At 56.6% G+C, this 14,699-nt stretch overlaps 1 protein-coding gene across 6 annotated transcripts in view; it reads right to left on the bottom strand.

Moving 5' to 3' along the window:
• Positions 1-14,699, bottom strand: part of P2RX3 (purinergic receptor P2X 3) — a 35,317-nt gene that overhangs the window by 20,216 nt on the left and 402 nt on the right. For 4 of the 6 annotated variants that reach the window (XM_081538942.1, XM_081538941.1, XM_081538940.1 and 1 more), the window contains exons 2-8: positions 7,076-7,211; positions 6,540-6,611; positions 6,315-6,378; positions 5,284-5,377; positions 4,999-5,076; positions 4,078-4,219; positions 3,226-3,362 (exon numbers count right to left, since the gene is read on the bottom strand). In XM_081538942.1, the coding sequence (XP_081395068.1) occupies positions 3,226-3,362; positions 4,078-4,219; positions 4,999-5,076; positions 5,284-5,377; positions 6,315-6,378; positions 6,540-6,611; positions 7,076-7,211 (723 nt within the window). Of the gene's footprint in view, positions 1-2,233; positions 2,658-3,225; positions 3,363-4,077; positions 4,220-4,998; positions 5,077-5,283; positions 5,378-6,314; positions 6,379-6,539; positions 6,612-7,075; positions 7,212-7,812; positions 7,960-14,699 lie in introns of those variants that run through there. The other 2 variants (XM_081538944.1, XM_081538945.1) reach the window with 2 other exon arrangements.

Raw genomic sequence — 14,699 nt, 5'->3', positions numbered from 1 at the left:
GTAAAGAGCAATATTGCATAGGAACCTGGAATGTTAGGTCCATGAATCTAGGCAAATTGGAAGTGGTCAAACAGGAGATGGCAAGAGTGAACGTCGACATTCTAGGAATCAGCGAACTAAGATGGACTGGAATGGGTGAATTTAACTCAGGTGACCATTATATCTACTACTGTGGGCAAGAATCCCTTAGAAGAAATGGAGTAGCCATCATGGTCAACAAAAGAATCCGAAATGCAGTACTTGGATGCAATCTCAAAAACGACAGAATGATCTCTGTTCGTTTCCAAGGTAAACCATTCAGTATCACGGTAATCCAAGTTTATGCCCCGACCAGTAATGCCGAAGAAGCTGAAGTTGAATGGTTCTATGAAGACCTACAAGACCTTCTAGAACTAACACCCAAAAAAGATGTCCTTTTCATTATAGGCAACTGGAATGCAAAAGTAGGAAGTCAAGAAACACCTGGCGTAACAGGCAAGTTTGGCCTTGGAGTACAGAATGAAGCAGGGCAAAGGCTAATAGAGTTTTGCCACGAGAACGCACTGGTAATAGCAAACACCCTATTCCAACAACACAAGAGAAGACTCTACACATGGACATCACCAGATGGTCAACACCGAAATCAGATTGATTATATTCTTTGCAGCCAAAGATGGAGAAGCTCTATACAGTCAGCAAAAACAAGACCAGGAGCAGACTGTGGCTCAGAACATGAACTGCTTATTGCCAAATTCAGACTTAAATTGAAGAAAGTAGGGAAAACCACTAGTCCATTCAGGTATGACCTAGATCAAATCCCTTATGAGTATACAGTGGAAGTGACAAATAGATTTAAGGGACTAGACCTGATAGACAGAGTGCCTGATGAACTATGGACGGAGGTTCGTGACATTGTACAGGAGACAGGGATCAAGACAATCCCCATGGAAAAGAAATGCAAAAAAGCAAAATGGCTGTCTGAGGAGGCCTTACAGATAGCTGGGAAGAGAAGAGAAGCGAAAAGCAAAGGAGAAAAGGAAAGATATTCCCATCTGAATGCAGAGTTCCAAAGAATAGCAAGGAGAGATAAGAAAGCCTTCCTCAGCGATCAGTGCAAACAAATAGAGGAAAACAACAGATTGGGAAAGACTAGAGACCTCTTCAAGAAAATTAGAGATACCAAAGGAACATTTCATGCAAAGATAGGCTCAATAAAGGACAGAAATGGTATGGACCTAACAGAAGCAGAAGATATTAAGAAGAGGTGGCAAGAATATACAGAAGAACTGTACAAAAAAGATCTTCACAACCCAGATAATCATGATGGTGTGATCACTCACCTAGAGCCAGACATCCTGGAATGTGAAGTCAAGTGGGTCTTAGAAAGCATCACTATGAACAAAGCTAGTGGAGGTGATGGAATTCCAGTTGAGCTATTTCAAATCCTCAAAGGTGATGCTGTGAAAGTGCTGCACTCGATATGTCAGCAAATTTGGAAAACTCAGCAGTGGCCACAGGACTGGAAAAGGTCAGTTTTCGTTCCAATCCCAAAGAAAGGCAATGCCAAAGAATGCTCAAACTACCGCACAATTGCACTCATCTCACATGCTAGTAAAGTAATGCTCAAAATTCTCCAAGCCAGAGTTCAGCAATACGTGAACCGTGAACTTCCAGATGTTCAAGCTGGTTTTAGAAAAGGCAGAGGAACCAGAGATCAAATTGCCAATCGCTGGATCATCGAAAAAGCAAGAGAGTTCCAGAAAAACATCTATTTCTGCTTTATTGACTATGCCAAAGCCTTTGACTGTGTGGATCACAATAAACTGTGGAAAATTCTGAAAGAGATGGGAATACCAGACCACCTGACCTGCCTCTTGAGAAACCTGTGTGCAGGTCAGGAAGCAACAGTTAGAACTGGACATGGAACAACAGACTGGTTCCAAATAGGAAAAGGAGTACGTCAAGGCTGTATATTGTCACCCTGCTTATTTAACTTCTATGCAGAGTACATCATGAGAAACGCTGGGCTGGAAGAAACACAAGCTGGAATCAAGATTGCTGGGAGAAATATCAGTAACCTCAGATATGTAGATGACACCACCCTTATGGCAGAAAGCGAAGAAGAACTTAAGAGCATCTTGATGAAGGTGAAGGAGGAGAGTGAAAAAGTTGGCTTCAAGCTCAACGTTCAGAAAACTAAGATCATGGCATCTGGCCCCATCACTCCATGGGAAATAGATGGGGAAACAGTGGAAACAGTGTCAGACTTTATTTTTTGGGGCTCCAGAATCACTGCTGATGGTGATTGCAGCCATGAAATTAAAAGATGCTTACTCCTTGGAAGGAAGGTTATGGCCAACCTAGATAGCATATTTAAAAGCAGAGACATTACTTTGCCAACAAAAGTCCGTCTAGTCAAGGCTATGGTTTTTCCAGTAGTCATGTATGGATGTGAGAGTTGGACGGTGAAGAAAGCTGAGCGCTGCAGAATTGATGCTTTTGAACTGTGGTGTTGGAGAAGACTCTTGAGAGTCCCTTGGACTGCAAGGAGATCCAATCAATCCATCCTAAAAGAGATCAGTCCTGGGTGTTCATTGGAAGGACTGATGTTGAAGCTGAAACTCCAATACTTTGGCCACCTCATGTGAAGAGTTGACTCATTGGAAAAGACCCTAATGCTGGGTAGGATTGGGGGCGGAAGGAGAAGGGGACGACAGAGGATGAGATGGTTGGATGGCATTACCGACTCGATGGACATGGGTTTGGGTAGACTCCGGGAGTTGGTGATGGACAGAGAGGCCTGGCGTGCTGCAGTTCATGGGGTCGCAAAGAGTCGGACATGACTGAGTGACTGAGCTGAGCTGGACTGACACCAGCTATCACCCTTGCTTGGTGAAGCAAGAAACCTCAGAAAATCCTGATGCAGGAGACAAATGGGACAACCCACAGCTTCAGAGCCGGAGGAGCTCAGAATGGGTTCAGAATCACGGAGCTGAACGTTTCAGGAGGGCGTGGTCTCGGGGCCTAACTGCCAGCTGGGAGCGTGAACCCTCTGCAGGGTCCCTGCCCATGATGGCGAGCTCAGAGGATGGCACGGGGTCTCCGAGCGGCCGACGGCTGGAAAGTCCTCCCTGATTTTGAGCTGAAACCTGATGAGGGGACGTGGCACCTTCTCTTCCTAGGGTGCGCTGCAGCCTGAAGTGTCAGGGTCCCCGCCTCGTTTTTGCAAAGTCCCGGGGGGGTTACCTGAAATTGTAGCCCGGGGAGACACTGCTCTTCTCAGAAACGCCGTCCAGCCGGGTGAAGGAGTATCTGGGGATGCACTGGTCCCAGGCCTTGTCCAGATCGCACACCCAGCCGATCTTAATGCCCAGGACTCCACCCTGGATGGACAAGGGGGCGGACTGAGTCCTCCGATGGAGCGGGGTGGGTCCCAGTGGGGGGGGGTGGGGGGGGTCGTGACAAATGGGAGATTTCCTGCCACTCTCCAGGTAGAGGGCAGAGGTTGGGAGAAAGAGGAGAGCTTTGTCACGTGCCGCTTAGTAAAGAAAGCCTGTAGCTGAGGGTCACAGCCCTTGAACCTCTCTGAATCCTGTTTTCATTATTTTTTTTCTCCCCCTGGCGCTGGGTCTTGTTGAGGCCTGCTCTGTAGTTGCGGCATGTGGCCCTAGCTGCCCTACAACAGGTGGGATCTGAGTTCCCAGAGCAGGGATTGACCTGCTGTCTCCGGCATTGCAAGGGGGACTCTGAACCACCGGACCACCAGGGACATCCCTGGTTTTTTTTTGGTTATCTTTAGTCCCTTAGTTCCAACGCAGGGAAGTGACCACAAGTCCACCTTTCTGTGGTGTGGGCGCTCCTGGGAGATCGGAGGCCTCTGCCTGCACGTGGAGCGTGAAGACTGGAGCAGGGAAGGGGGGCTGGGGGTGGGCAGGAGCTAGGGAGGCAGGAGCACTGTGGGCAGGTGAGGGCACAGGGCGGGCACAGGTGTTGGGTGCCCCCACCCAGGGCGTGGCCACACCACAGCTCCCCGCCAGGATCCCCTCCACCGGCCAAAGGGCCCCCCGGGGCCCAAGGCAAGAGCGGCTGGGTCCTCACCGTTTGGGCCAGTTTGGCAAAATCCTGCCCCGCGAACTTGACCACGTCGCCCACCCGCAGGATGGGGCAGAAGGGGGCTCTGTCAGGGTGGAAGCGGCATGTCTTCACGTCTGCGGCCGTCAGGTTGGGGAGGAGGTTGCCCCTGGGGAGCAGAGGGGGGCTGACGGGTGGGTCTCCCTCCAGCATCCCGGGCCTGCAGGCCCCCGCCCCCTCCCTCGCCTCCTCCCCCGCGCCTTTCCAGAGGCCTGCATCGCAGCCCTCCTGTGTGAGGGGGGGCGGCCTTATCCTGGCTCCTCTGTTGTGCTCTGCACGTGGACACCTCCCCAAGAGGGGCTGAACGGGGCACCACTGGAGAGGGGCTGCCCCAAGGGAAAAGGGACATCCCACCCACACGTGGGCCTGAGGTGGGGAGGAGAGGACCCCGCCTTCTTCCGAGGCGTCCCCTGTTCCAAGCCCAGGGCCCACTGTCCCTGCCCCCACGCCCCACTGCCCAGCAAAGCCCTCGTGTGGGTCCTCAGCCCCAGGGCACGAGGCTGGCGGAGAAACTGGTCCCAGAGTCCACCCTGGGGAGGTCTTCCCCTGAGGAGCCGGGGAAGAAGGGGTGTCCCCCTCTGGGGGCGGGGGTGGTGGCTGTGATGATGCTTGGCTTCAGGAAGGAGCTAGGACTCAATCCTTTGGCCACCTGATGCGAAGAGCTGACTCATCTGAAAAGACCCTGATGTTGGGAAAGATTGAGGGCAGGAGGAGAAGGGGACGACAGAGGACGATACGGTGGGATGGCATCACCGACTCAATGGACATGAGTTTGAGTAAACTGTGCGAGTTGGTGATGGACAGGGAGGCCTGGCGTGCTGTGGTCCATGGGGTCGCAAAGAGTCAGACACGACTGAGCAACTGAACTGAACAGGACTGAGGACTCACTTCTCGAAGTTGAAGAGGGGGAAACGGATGCTGTTCTTGATGAAAATCGTGAAGTTCTCGGCTTCCATCATGACAGGCCTGGGGGTGAGAGCAGGAGGCCTGAGCTTGGGAGGAGGAAGGCGTACCCGGGAGGAGGGACCACCTCCTGACAGCCACGTGGTTGTGGCGTCTCGGGATCTGAGGGACAGTGGGGCTGGGGGAGACGCTACTGAGGGCCCCTTCCCCGGCCCGGGAGTGGACAGGCCTGGGGCGCCCAGAGGTGCGGAGCGAGCCCCAGACCCTTACGTCTCCACCGTGTCCACCTCCGCCGGGCACCAGCCCTGGATCTCGCAGGTCCGCAGCGCAGAGCTGTAGTTGACACAGCGGCCGGTGAGGATCCCTGCAGGGGCAGAGTCGCGATCACTGGGTGCACGCCCAGCCCTTCACCCCTCCCCCTTTCCCCATCAGGGACACCCCCCCAACACACACAGGGACCCCGCAGGCAGAGGGAAAGGACAGGCCGAGCCAGGGAGGAGGACTGGGGGCCCCGTGGTCCTCAGAGCTCCTCTCTCCTCACCTCCCCTGGACCGGGCGGAGGGAGGGGACTACCCATCCCTCCAGTGTTCCAAGCCCCTTCACCGCGGAGACCCCTTCACCGCAGAGACCCCTTCACCGCAGAGACCCCTTCACCGCTCACTGCCTCTGAGCCTTGGCTGCCTCTGCTCCTCTTGCCTAGAATGCCCTTCTCGAAGCCTAGTCTGCCAAATCCTGCCCTTTCTTCAGGGCCCCTCTCAAATGTCCCTGCCTCTAGGAAGCCACTCGGGGCCACCCACCAGGAACCAGGGCCTTCCCTGGTGGCTCAGCCGTAAAGCATCTGCCTGCAATGCAGGAGCCACAGGAGACCTGGGTTCGATTCCTGGGATGGGAAGATCCCCTGGAAGAGGGCACGGCAGCCCACCCCAGTGTTCTTGCCTGGAGAATCCCAAGGACAGAGGAGCCTGGTAGGCTACAGTCCGTGGGGTCACAGAGTGGGAGATGACTGAAGTGACTTAGCATGCACACGCCAGGAACCAATCTTTCTCCCTCCCAGCCCCCCGAGTCCCGCTGTGCGTCCGTGACGGCCCTGGCCACCTCGGGCACACCTGTGTGACCCCCATCCCTGGACTGGCAGCTCTGGGGGCAGCTCCCACTGGGGTGGCACATGGTGGGCTTCCATCATAGCGGGCAGCGCCACCCGGGACCCCTGATTCCCACCCTCTCCCCTGGCGGGGACATGCTGCCTTCTGGGGCCCTGACACCGTGGGGCTGGGAGGGGATGGGCAGGGGGCCGCACTCACCTCCCCCCGGGAAGCGCTCGGGCCCACACTGGCTGTCCGACACACAGCGGAACTTCTCCTCACTCTGCGGGGAGACAGGTGGGTAGGATCTGTCACCCTGGGGGACTATGGGGGGGGGCGCTGGAGAGTGGGGGGGTCCCAGGACGCAGCTCCAGGGCTGGACCCTGGGCCTCTGCTTGCACCCTCAACCCCATGCCTTCCCCAACCACACTGCCCTGCCCTCACCTCTGGGCAGAAGCCTTGCATCTGGTTTTCCGTGACGATCAACTTGGTGATGATAACAAAGACAGAGGTGCCCTTGGGAGGAGGAGGAGGGAGAGGGAAAATGCAACAGTGCCAGTTTGAGCAGTGGGTACGACTGTTATCCCCACTGCACAGATGAGAAAACAGTCTTGGACCCAGAGATCTGGCCAAGGTCCCAGGGCTGATGAAAGGCAGAGGTGGGGTCCAAGCCAGACTCTTTCCAGCCATCCTCCCGGCCCTTCTTGCTCCTTTCAGGGTGTTGTCCTTGATTTGAGGACAGGTTGTAGCAGAGCCAGGGAGAAACCCGGCTCCCTGACACCCAGCGCTGCCTGGCAAAGTGGGAAGGCAGGCCCCAGCCCCCAGCACCTCCCAGCTGCTGGGGAAGAGGTCCCCCGGGTCACTGATGCCACGGCATAAGGTCTGGAAATCCCATCGGCGCTGCTTGCCTTGGCCTCTCCCCACCAACCTACCCAGCTTCTGGGCGCCCACAGGGTCCTGGGCTGGGCAGAGGGATGTACCTGGGGTGGGGTCACGTAATCAGACACGTCCATGACTCGGTTGGCATAGCGTCCGAAGCCCTTCACCTTGGTCACCACTGAGGACTCGATGGCTGTGTCCCGTACCTGGTACGCCTTCTCGTGCAAGAAAACCCATCTGGGAGGGGGCGTGGGGGGTAGAGAACAACAGAGGAGGGGTGGACCATCAGACAGAGGCTGGGAGAGGCCCCTTCCTGCCCATCTCCAGAGAACACGGGGCACCTGGGCTGGAGGCCTGGGTGAGACCTGGGCTGGAGGCCTGAGTGAGACCTGGGCTGGCTTACAGTCACGTTTCTCCTCCTTTCTGCACGTCTCCCCTAAAAAGCCCTTTTAGACTTCCTTTTTTCCTAATCGAACCCCTCCTTGAAATTTTAATACTATAGATGCCATTTGTGTACTGTGTTTTGGTTTGTGCCTTTTACATAAAAAGAGTGAGATTTTTGGACTGCCCTGGTGGTCCAGCGGTTAAGCGTCCGCCTGCCAATCGAGAAGTGATGGAAGCTGGAGAAGGGCCCCTGCTCTCTGTAACGAGAGAAAGCCCATGCGCGGCAGCAGCAGCGCAGACGGAGCACAGGCAGGAAGTAATTAATTTAAATTAAAAAAGCATTTTTAAAAGAGTAAGTTTTTTTTTTAAGTTTTCCAAGAATCAGTTTTCAGCCCTGCTGTCTTTCTCTCTCTGGCGGCGTCTGGAGAGAGGGAGAGGGTCACGGGCCTCTGACCCTGGTGCCTCCCAGTCTGTGCTCACGGCTGTATCCTAAGAGCTGGCACACGGCAGGGGTTCAGCAGGCAAGCCAACGCAGGCCTTGGGCGCCGGATGAGACGGACGCAGGAGGAAGGCAGGCCTGCCCAGCCGGCCCCGGGCAGGCAAAGGGGGTGGCTGGGAAGGGAGGCGGGGCCGCTTATTTCTTGGATTGTGCTGCCACCCAGCGGGCGTTTACCTGTACTGCTTGACTCGGAGAAAGAAACTATGGTCCTTGTCCCCAAAAACCTTGAGCCGAAGAATAAGTTTAATGGAGAAGTGCGAAAACGCAGACACGAACGGAAATAGTCAAAGCAGACCAAGTAATAATTTAGCAAAGTCCAGGAGCTTCAGTTCCTGCTCAGGGGCTAGAGATAACACTCTGAGCCTGAATCTTTGAGCTTATAGCTACGGAAACGCCCCACCAGGTGGAAGAATTTAGGTGGTGAGCAGACTGTAGCCACGACATAAACTGCCACAATTCTAATAACTGGCCTTTAAAAAAAAATAAGGAAGCAAACCAACCCTGGAACTGAGGATGAACTGTACTGAAAGCAATCGAGACGCCACTGGTCAGACCACCGATGACCAATTTCAAGACGACGGTCAGAGCTGACGGTGCTGTTTCTGCGTGCAGCTTTGTCCCCATTCAGCCTATAAAAGCTGAAGCTCCCTGATTGTCGAGGAGGGTGCTGGTGGTGGTGTAGGGATCTGCCTTTGGAGAGCATCTGGCATCCCAAAATAGAGCAAACTTTCCCTTCCACTGACCTGGCCTCTTTACGGCTTCTGAGAGGCAAGCAGCTGAGCCCGCTGTCAGTCACGCGGCTTCGCCCCACAGCGTCGGGGCAGAGAGGGGCCACGTGGGTCCAAGAGGATGCCCTGGCCTCCTTCCCTTCCTGCCTCCCTCACGGCCCCCCCCCCAGCCCTCCCCAGCAGGAAGGAGGGCTGTCCCTGGTCCCTTGCTTTCCCCTAGGTTTCAGGGCGGTGCCCGCCTTTTCACAGGAAGTCATCCCCTGCTTTTGGGGCTCAGGCCACGCTCAGCCTCAACACCACTCGAGAAAGTTTCATCTGCTCCTGACTGCACACGGGGAGGTGTCTTCACTGTCCTCACTGTGCAGATGACAGAACCTCAAACACGTTTGGAAAACGCTGCGTATGCTCAGCTCTGGAGACACGCCATGACCTCTCAGGGAATCTAGGGGCGCACTTGGGGAATATGGTGTTAGGGTCATCTTCTGATGCTCACGAGGGTGATATCCTGCAGGGGGAACCCCGTAAGATGAAGACGGGCAGGAGGAATGGAGACTGTGGAGCAGAGAAGGCAAGGCTGGGGGGGATGGTGTTGAGGGCTGGGAGGTGGCTGCAGGCTGAGCCAAGGAGCTTAGAAGCAGGGGTTTGGACTTCAAGCCTGGGAGCTTTCTAATCTCTGGGGTCCCCTGATGTTGGGAGACACAGAGAGGAGCAGCTCGTGGGTTGTGCTGGGGTCCCGGTCACTCATGGGGTCCTACCTATGGGACTGAACTCTAAAAGCGGCTCCTCATTCAGTTTTTAGTAAGAGGGTTCACAGTCATCCCCTAGTGGGGCTTCCCTATGGCCCTCAAATTCTTTTCAAGAAAAGGTACTCAGTTATTTGGCTGTGTAGGGTCTCAGTTGGGTTTCCCCGGTGGCTCAGGGGGTAAAGAATCCGCCTGCAATGCAGGAGATGCAGGTTCAATCCCTGGGTTGGGAAGATTCCCTGGAGGAGGGCATGGCAACCCACTCCAGCGTTCTTGCCTGGAGATTCCCATGGACAGAGAAGCCTGCGGGGCTATAGTCCACAGGGCCGCAAAGAGTTGGACACAACCGAAGTGACTGAGCACGCACGCACACAGGGGCTCAGTTGCAGCACACGGGCGTCTAGCCGTGGTGTTCCACCTTAGCTGCCTCAAGACACTGGGATCTTAATTCCCTGACCAGGGATCGAACCAGTGAACCAGGGTCTCTGCATCTGGAGGCAGGTTCTTAATCACTGGACCGCCAGGGAAGTCACCAGCACCTGAGTTCTGAATGCTGTCTTGAGCGGGAGGGAAAGTGTGGTCACCATCAGCGCTGGCCGAGGGCTCCTCACCTGCGTTGCTGTTCCTGCCTTGTTCCACGCAGCGCCCTGAGTAATGAGCCATTATGAGTTCTCTGCATGCTTGTGAACGGCTCCCCGGAGCACCACGCTTCTGTGGGAGCCTGCAGAGGGGTGAGCTTTACTTCTCTCGCCCTGCCTTCTGTGTTTTGAACTGGGAGGGGGTTTCATCGAGGTCTCCGGAGGGAAGGCGGCTCACGGAGAGGTCCCACCTGCCATCTCATGTCCCAGCAGAAGTGAAGGGAGCAATTATGGAAAATGAGGACGTCGTCCAGAAGAGCTTTATCAGCTCCAGGGCTGCGGCCCTCAGAGGCAAGGCAGGGAGGGAGGTCCCGACTGAGAATCTCTGTGGCTGTGGTGTCCTCGCCCGAGTGAGGGCCACGGTGGCCACACGCCCCCTGGACCCTCCATGTGCCTGGCCGTGGAACGGACACATCTCTGTGTGTCCAGCAGTGAAACGATCGGCCTCTCCTGTCCTTAAGTTCTGGGAACCTTCGGGTGAGAAGCGGAGTTCAGATGGTCACCATCACTGCAGAATCAGCCCAGCACGCTGAGGATGCAAGAATCCTTACTCACGACCCAAGGGGACCGCTGTGTTATCATCCTCACGTTACACACGAAGGAACCCAGGCATGGAGCGGGGCACTGACTTGCGGAGCTGGCAGGCACGCTCTGACCCTGAATCACGTCTCCGGGGTCCCTGGTGGGGTCCCGCCCCCCCCGGACCCCGGTCCTTTGTCCTGCTGGCCTCGCCTCATCAGCCAGGAGAGCGGCCCCCGGCTCAGGAGAAGAGCGCAGGGCCCAGGGGACAATTAAGCGGCCTCTCTCCTTCTCCTCCTGCCTCACGGCTCCTTCCTGTGCCCATCGGGAGGTGAGGCTTCGGCAGGGTTCCCTTTCCGAGTTGAATAACAAGCGGAAGCGCTTCAGTGCCCCCTCGGGGCATGCGGGCAGCTGGAGAAGGGGTGTGTGTGTGTTCATTTCCAGAACAGAGGGGCCGCGTCTGTCTCCAGAGGCCAGGGCTGCGGAGACGGGGCGGCACTGAGCCTCCAGTTCTTGGCAGCGACTCTGCTGCTCTGACTTCTTTTCTCCTGTTCCTGGTTCATTATTTATAGAGCGGGAGGCAGGCGGCAGCTCCCTGGCAGGTGGGATGTGCAGGATGGAAGTCAGGGCAGTATCCCATCCTGTCCACTGCCCGGGAGTCAGGGAGGAGATCAGGGAGGGTATGAGGGTGTGTGTGTGTGTGTGTGTGTGCGCACGCGCGTGCCCGCGGGGATCAGATGGGTCTCTTAGGAAGGAGTGAGCTGGGCCAAGGGAACAGGGGACAGGCCGGGAGCCTGGGAAATCGCAACAGTCACCAGCTAGCCAGGCGCTGCTGTGTCACCTCCTCCCGCCATCGCCTGGATACGGGCGCTGAGACGCGGAGACGGAAAGTGACCTGTTCGAGCTCCACTCCTGTTGGGGTCAGAGCCAGGCTTCTAACTAGGTCTCCCCATCACAGGGCTGTGGTGCTGGGTGTGGGATGGGCAGAAAGAAAGTCACGGGATCCCACGTTCCTGTCTGTAAACTGGATCAGTCCCCACCCGCCTCGCCTTTTAACGGCTTTACACGTTGGACGTCTTTAGAAGCTTTGACCTGAGGCTGAACGTCATGAACCAAAGTGGGTGGCCATGCAGACGGGGGTCTTGGAGTGGGAGAACCAGGGCAAGGCTGTGATGGGCTGGGGGTGCCTGCAAACCTGGCAGGCCCTTCCAGGGGTGGAAGGGGCACCCCAGAAGTGGGAGGCCCTCACTGCTGGTTTCCAGGCTGTGGGCTTCCCACAGGAAGGCCCGGGGAACCAACCCTGGGCCGAGCACTGGCTGGCACGTCTGGGCACTCAAGCCTCAGGGATCGTCTCCTTCTTCCTCCTTAGGTGCCCACGGGATCCAGACAAGGGGTTGGCTCTTAGGAAGTCCCCCACCCCGCCACCGCAGAGGAGACTGCACACTACCAGCTGAGCCCAGAAAAGGCGTGAGAAACACCCAGGAAGTCCTCATGGAGACACCTCGGTGCACCTGCGGTGGGTCAGGAAGCCAGGGATGAAGGGGTGTCACCGCAGGCAAGCAGGCTGGGAGTGTGTGTGTGTGTGTGTGTGTGTGTGTGGAGTCGATCATGCGATGTGTTGCTGTGCATACACAAGAGAAGAAATTAGCTCCTGTCTCTCACGTCTTAGGTAAAGCTGTGCATCTGGTCTACCTGGCAGGGCTAACGTGGAAGAGATTCAAGTCGAGCTTTAACCTCAAAGCACTATAAAAATCCTTTCAAATCCTCCTGCGTCAGAGCCACAGTCACCTCTCTTCGCATGACTGCCTGGCCTCTTAACGGGTTCTCCCCTGTCCACTTCTGCCCACGCCAATCCCTGGAGTGTCAGCCAGGGCTTCCCATCTCCCCCTACACACTCGCACACACACACACACACACACGTTAAAACGCACCAGGAGCTTTTATCACCGTCCATTACTCCTCTGTAGCAGTGAAGAATCGGAGGTCTAGCCTCTGCCTGTGGCCACACCCCCGCTCTCCATCATCCTCTCCTTGGCTCCCTCTGCTCCAGCCAACAAGACCCCTTCTCACCCCACATTCAGCAGGCTCTTCCACTTCGCAGAGCAGGCCTTCTCTGCCTTGAACCCCCTTCCTTCCCTTCCGGCACCTGGTGGCTCTGACTCATCCTTCAGCTCTTGGCTTCACTGTCTCATCTCTAGAAAGCCTTCCCTTACTTCCCTGGCCGGGTCAGAGGCAAACCCCTCCATACCCATGGCCCTCGGGGCACTGGGTGCCCCTTCTTCAACCCTGAGCCACAGCTGCCATTTTATATCTGCTCGTGGAGATGATCTGATTAGTATCCATCTCTGGCCGGGTCAGCTCCATTGGAGTGAGGACCCGTCCTGCTTGGGCCCACTGTTCCCGCCTCTGTGTCAGGAGGACACGCTCGATACATTCCTGCTACCTTCGTGACAATGGACGCGTGTCCGGGCTCATGTGCACAGAGATGGGGCTGAGGCCAGGAGCTGGGCTGAAGAGTGTGCTGATGGAACTGCCAGGCGCTGCTCCATGGGGAGCTGTCAGGCTGGGAGACGGATGGGGCTGGATGTCAAGACGCCAAAGAGCCTCTCCCACCCACCCAGCAGGCCGGCCTGCAGCACTGAGGATGGGGCACCGGGCTGGATCAGGGAGAGACAAGGGCGGTGGGGGGCGGGGGTGATGGAGCCCCCTGGATCTCACCTCCATCAGCCTCCGGCCTGGAGCCCATGGAGCCAGGTCAGGCTGGAAGGTGCTGAAGTAGCTCTGCGCTCACCTGGACCAACAGACCATTCTGTGGCGATGAACAACCACAGCCGTGCACACACAGGCAAACGTGGAACCTTAAGAACCAACTTTGAGCCGGGCACCAGAGATGCTGACAGAGAGCATGTGCAAACATCCTATCTCGTGAAACCTCAGTGTTGGAACAGACCTTCATTTAAAGCCATTTAATCCCATCCCGAAGCTTGAATCCCTCCTCTAATGTCTCCGCGAGGAGATTGCAGGTGCAGCCTGTCTGCACACCACATGAATGAAGCCCGCGGCTGCTCAGCACGCGTGCGGAGCTGCTAAAAATTTCCTTCATCCACGTCCACCCGTCTTTCCACGCGCTACTCCAGCCTGGCGGGCCAGCAGGTCCACTCCCGTGGCCCCAGCCCACACGCACACGGGTCTCCTTTGACCTCCCGGCATGAACTGCTGACGGTCATCGGTGGCTTTCTGTCTCCCACACGCAGACCCGTTGTCTCAAGGAACAGCATGAGGATAGAGACCCGAATGCCAGGAAAAAAGAAACAGACCTCCGAGGTTTCTGTCCTGCTTTCCTGATTCGAACGACCGCGAGAAGGACAGAACCCGTGTTTCCCCCCCGGCCATTGTCTGTTTCGCGAACCTTTGTGTATACATGTATGTGCGTTGTGCGTCGTGCTCCTGCAAGAGGTGGGCGCCGAGGGGGGTGTTCGGACCTCCCTGGCTCTTAAGCAACTCCCAGGGTGGATTCCAGGGCATGAAGCCAGGTGGACGTATGGCATTGATGCTCTCTGACAAAGCGGAGTATTTCTGGTCCTTGAGGGGGGTGGTCCCCTATGTCATGCTCAGAAAAGCCTCCTTTTTCTGCAGTAAATTTTCCCTGGAGGGGTATTTGCACCTGTTTCTGCCCACTGCCCGTCCCCCCACAGGGGCAGGGTCCCACACCCCAACTCCCCACCTCCTTCTGCGCTCAGAGAGCGAGGGCCCCCCTTCCACGTTCTCGCAGCATCTTGCCCAGCCCATCCCTTCTCTGCGCCCTCTCCGCCATCCACCTGGTCAACCTGTCGCCGACTCCCTTGTCTCATCGCCTTCCCCTCCCTTCCCTTTGCTCCCTCATCTTTCCGAGACCCCTGAAGAGTTGACTGAAGGGAATGGGAAGATGTATGTGTGTGTGTGTGTGTGTACGGGGCGGTGAGGGGCGGTGAGGGGGGTCGGCGGCTGGTCTGTTCTCTGGCTGGGGCTGGGGGAGACAAGAGAGGGAAGGGGAAACGGTAGATGGGCAAAAGCTCCCCTCCTCGGGGTGCATGGCCGCAGTCCAGCTCCGGAGGGTTTAGTGGGAAAAAGAACTCCCTGATGATGGCAGCACAGGCCAGTGCCTGGGACGGGGCCCCACAGATGAGGCTGTTGCCCCCCAAAAGGGGAGATGCTTAGGCAGCTGGGCAGCAACA

This window comes from Giraffa tippelskirchi, chromosome 11 (genome assembly GCF_054371585.1).
Source record: "Giraffa tippelskirchi isolate mGirTip1 chromosome 11, T2T-mGirTip1v1.2.pri, whole genome shotgun sequence".
In the NCBI taxonomy this organism is placed as follows: domain Eukaryota; kingdom Metazoa; phylum Chordata; class Mammalia; order Artiodactyla; family Giraffidae; genus Giraffa; species Giraffa tippelskirchi.
The sequence above is the reverse complement of the archived record's forward strand: the minus strand, read 5'-3'. Positions and strand labels throughout refer to the sequence as shown.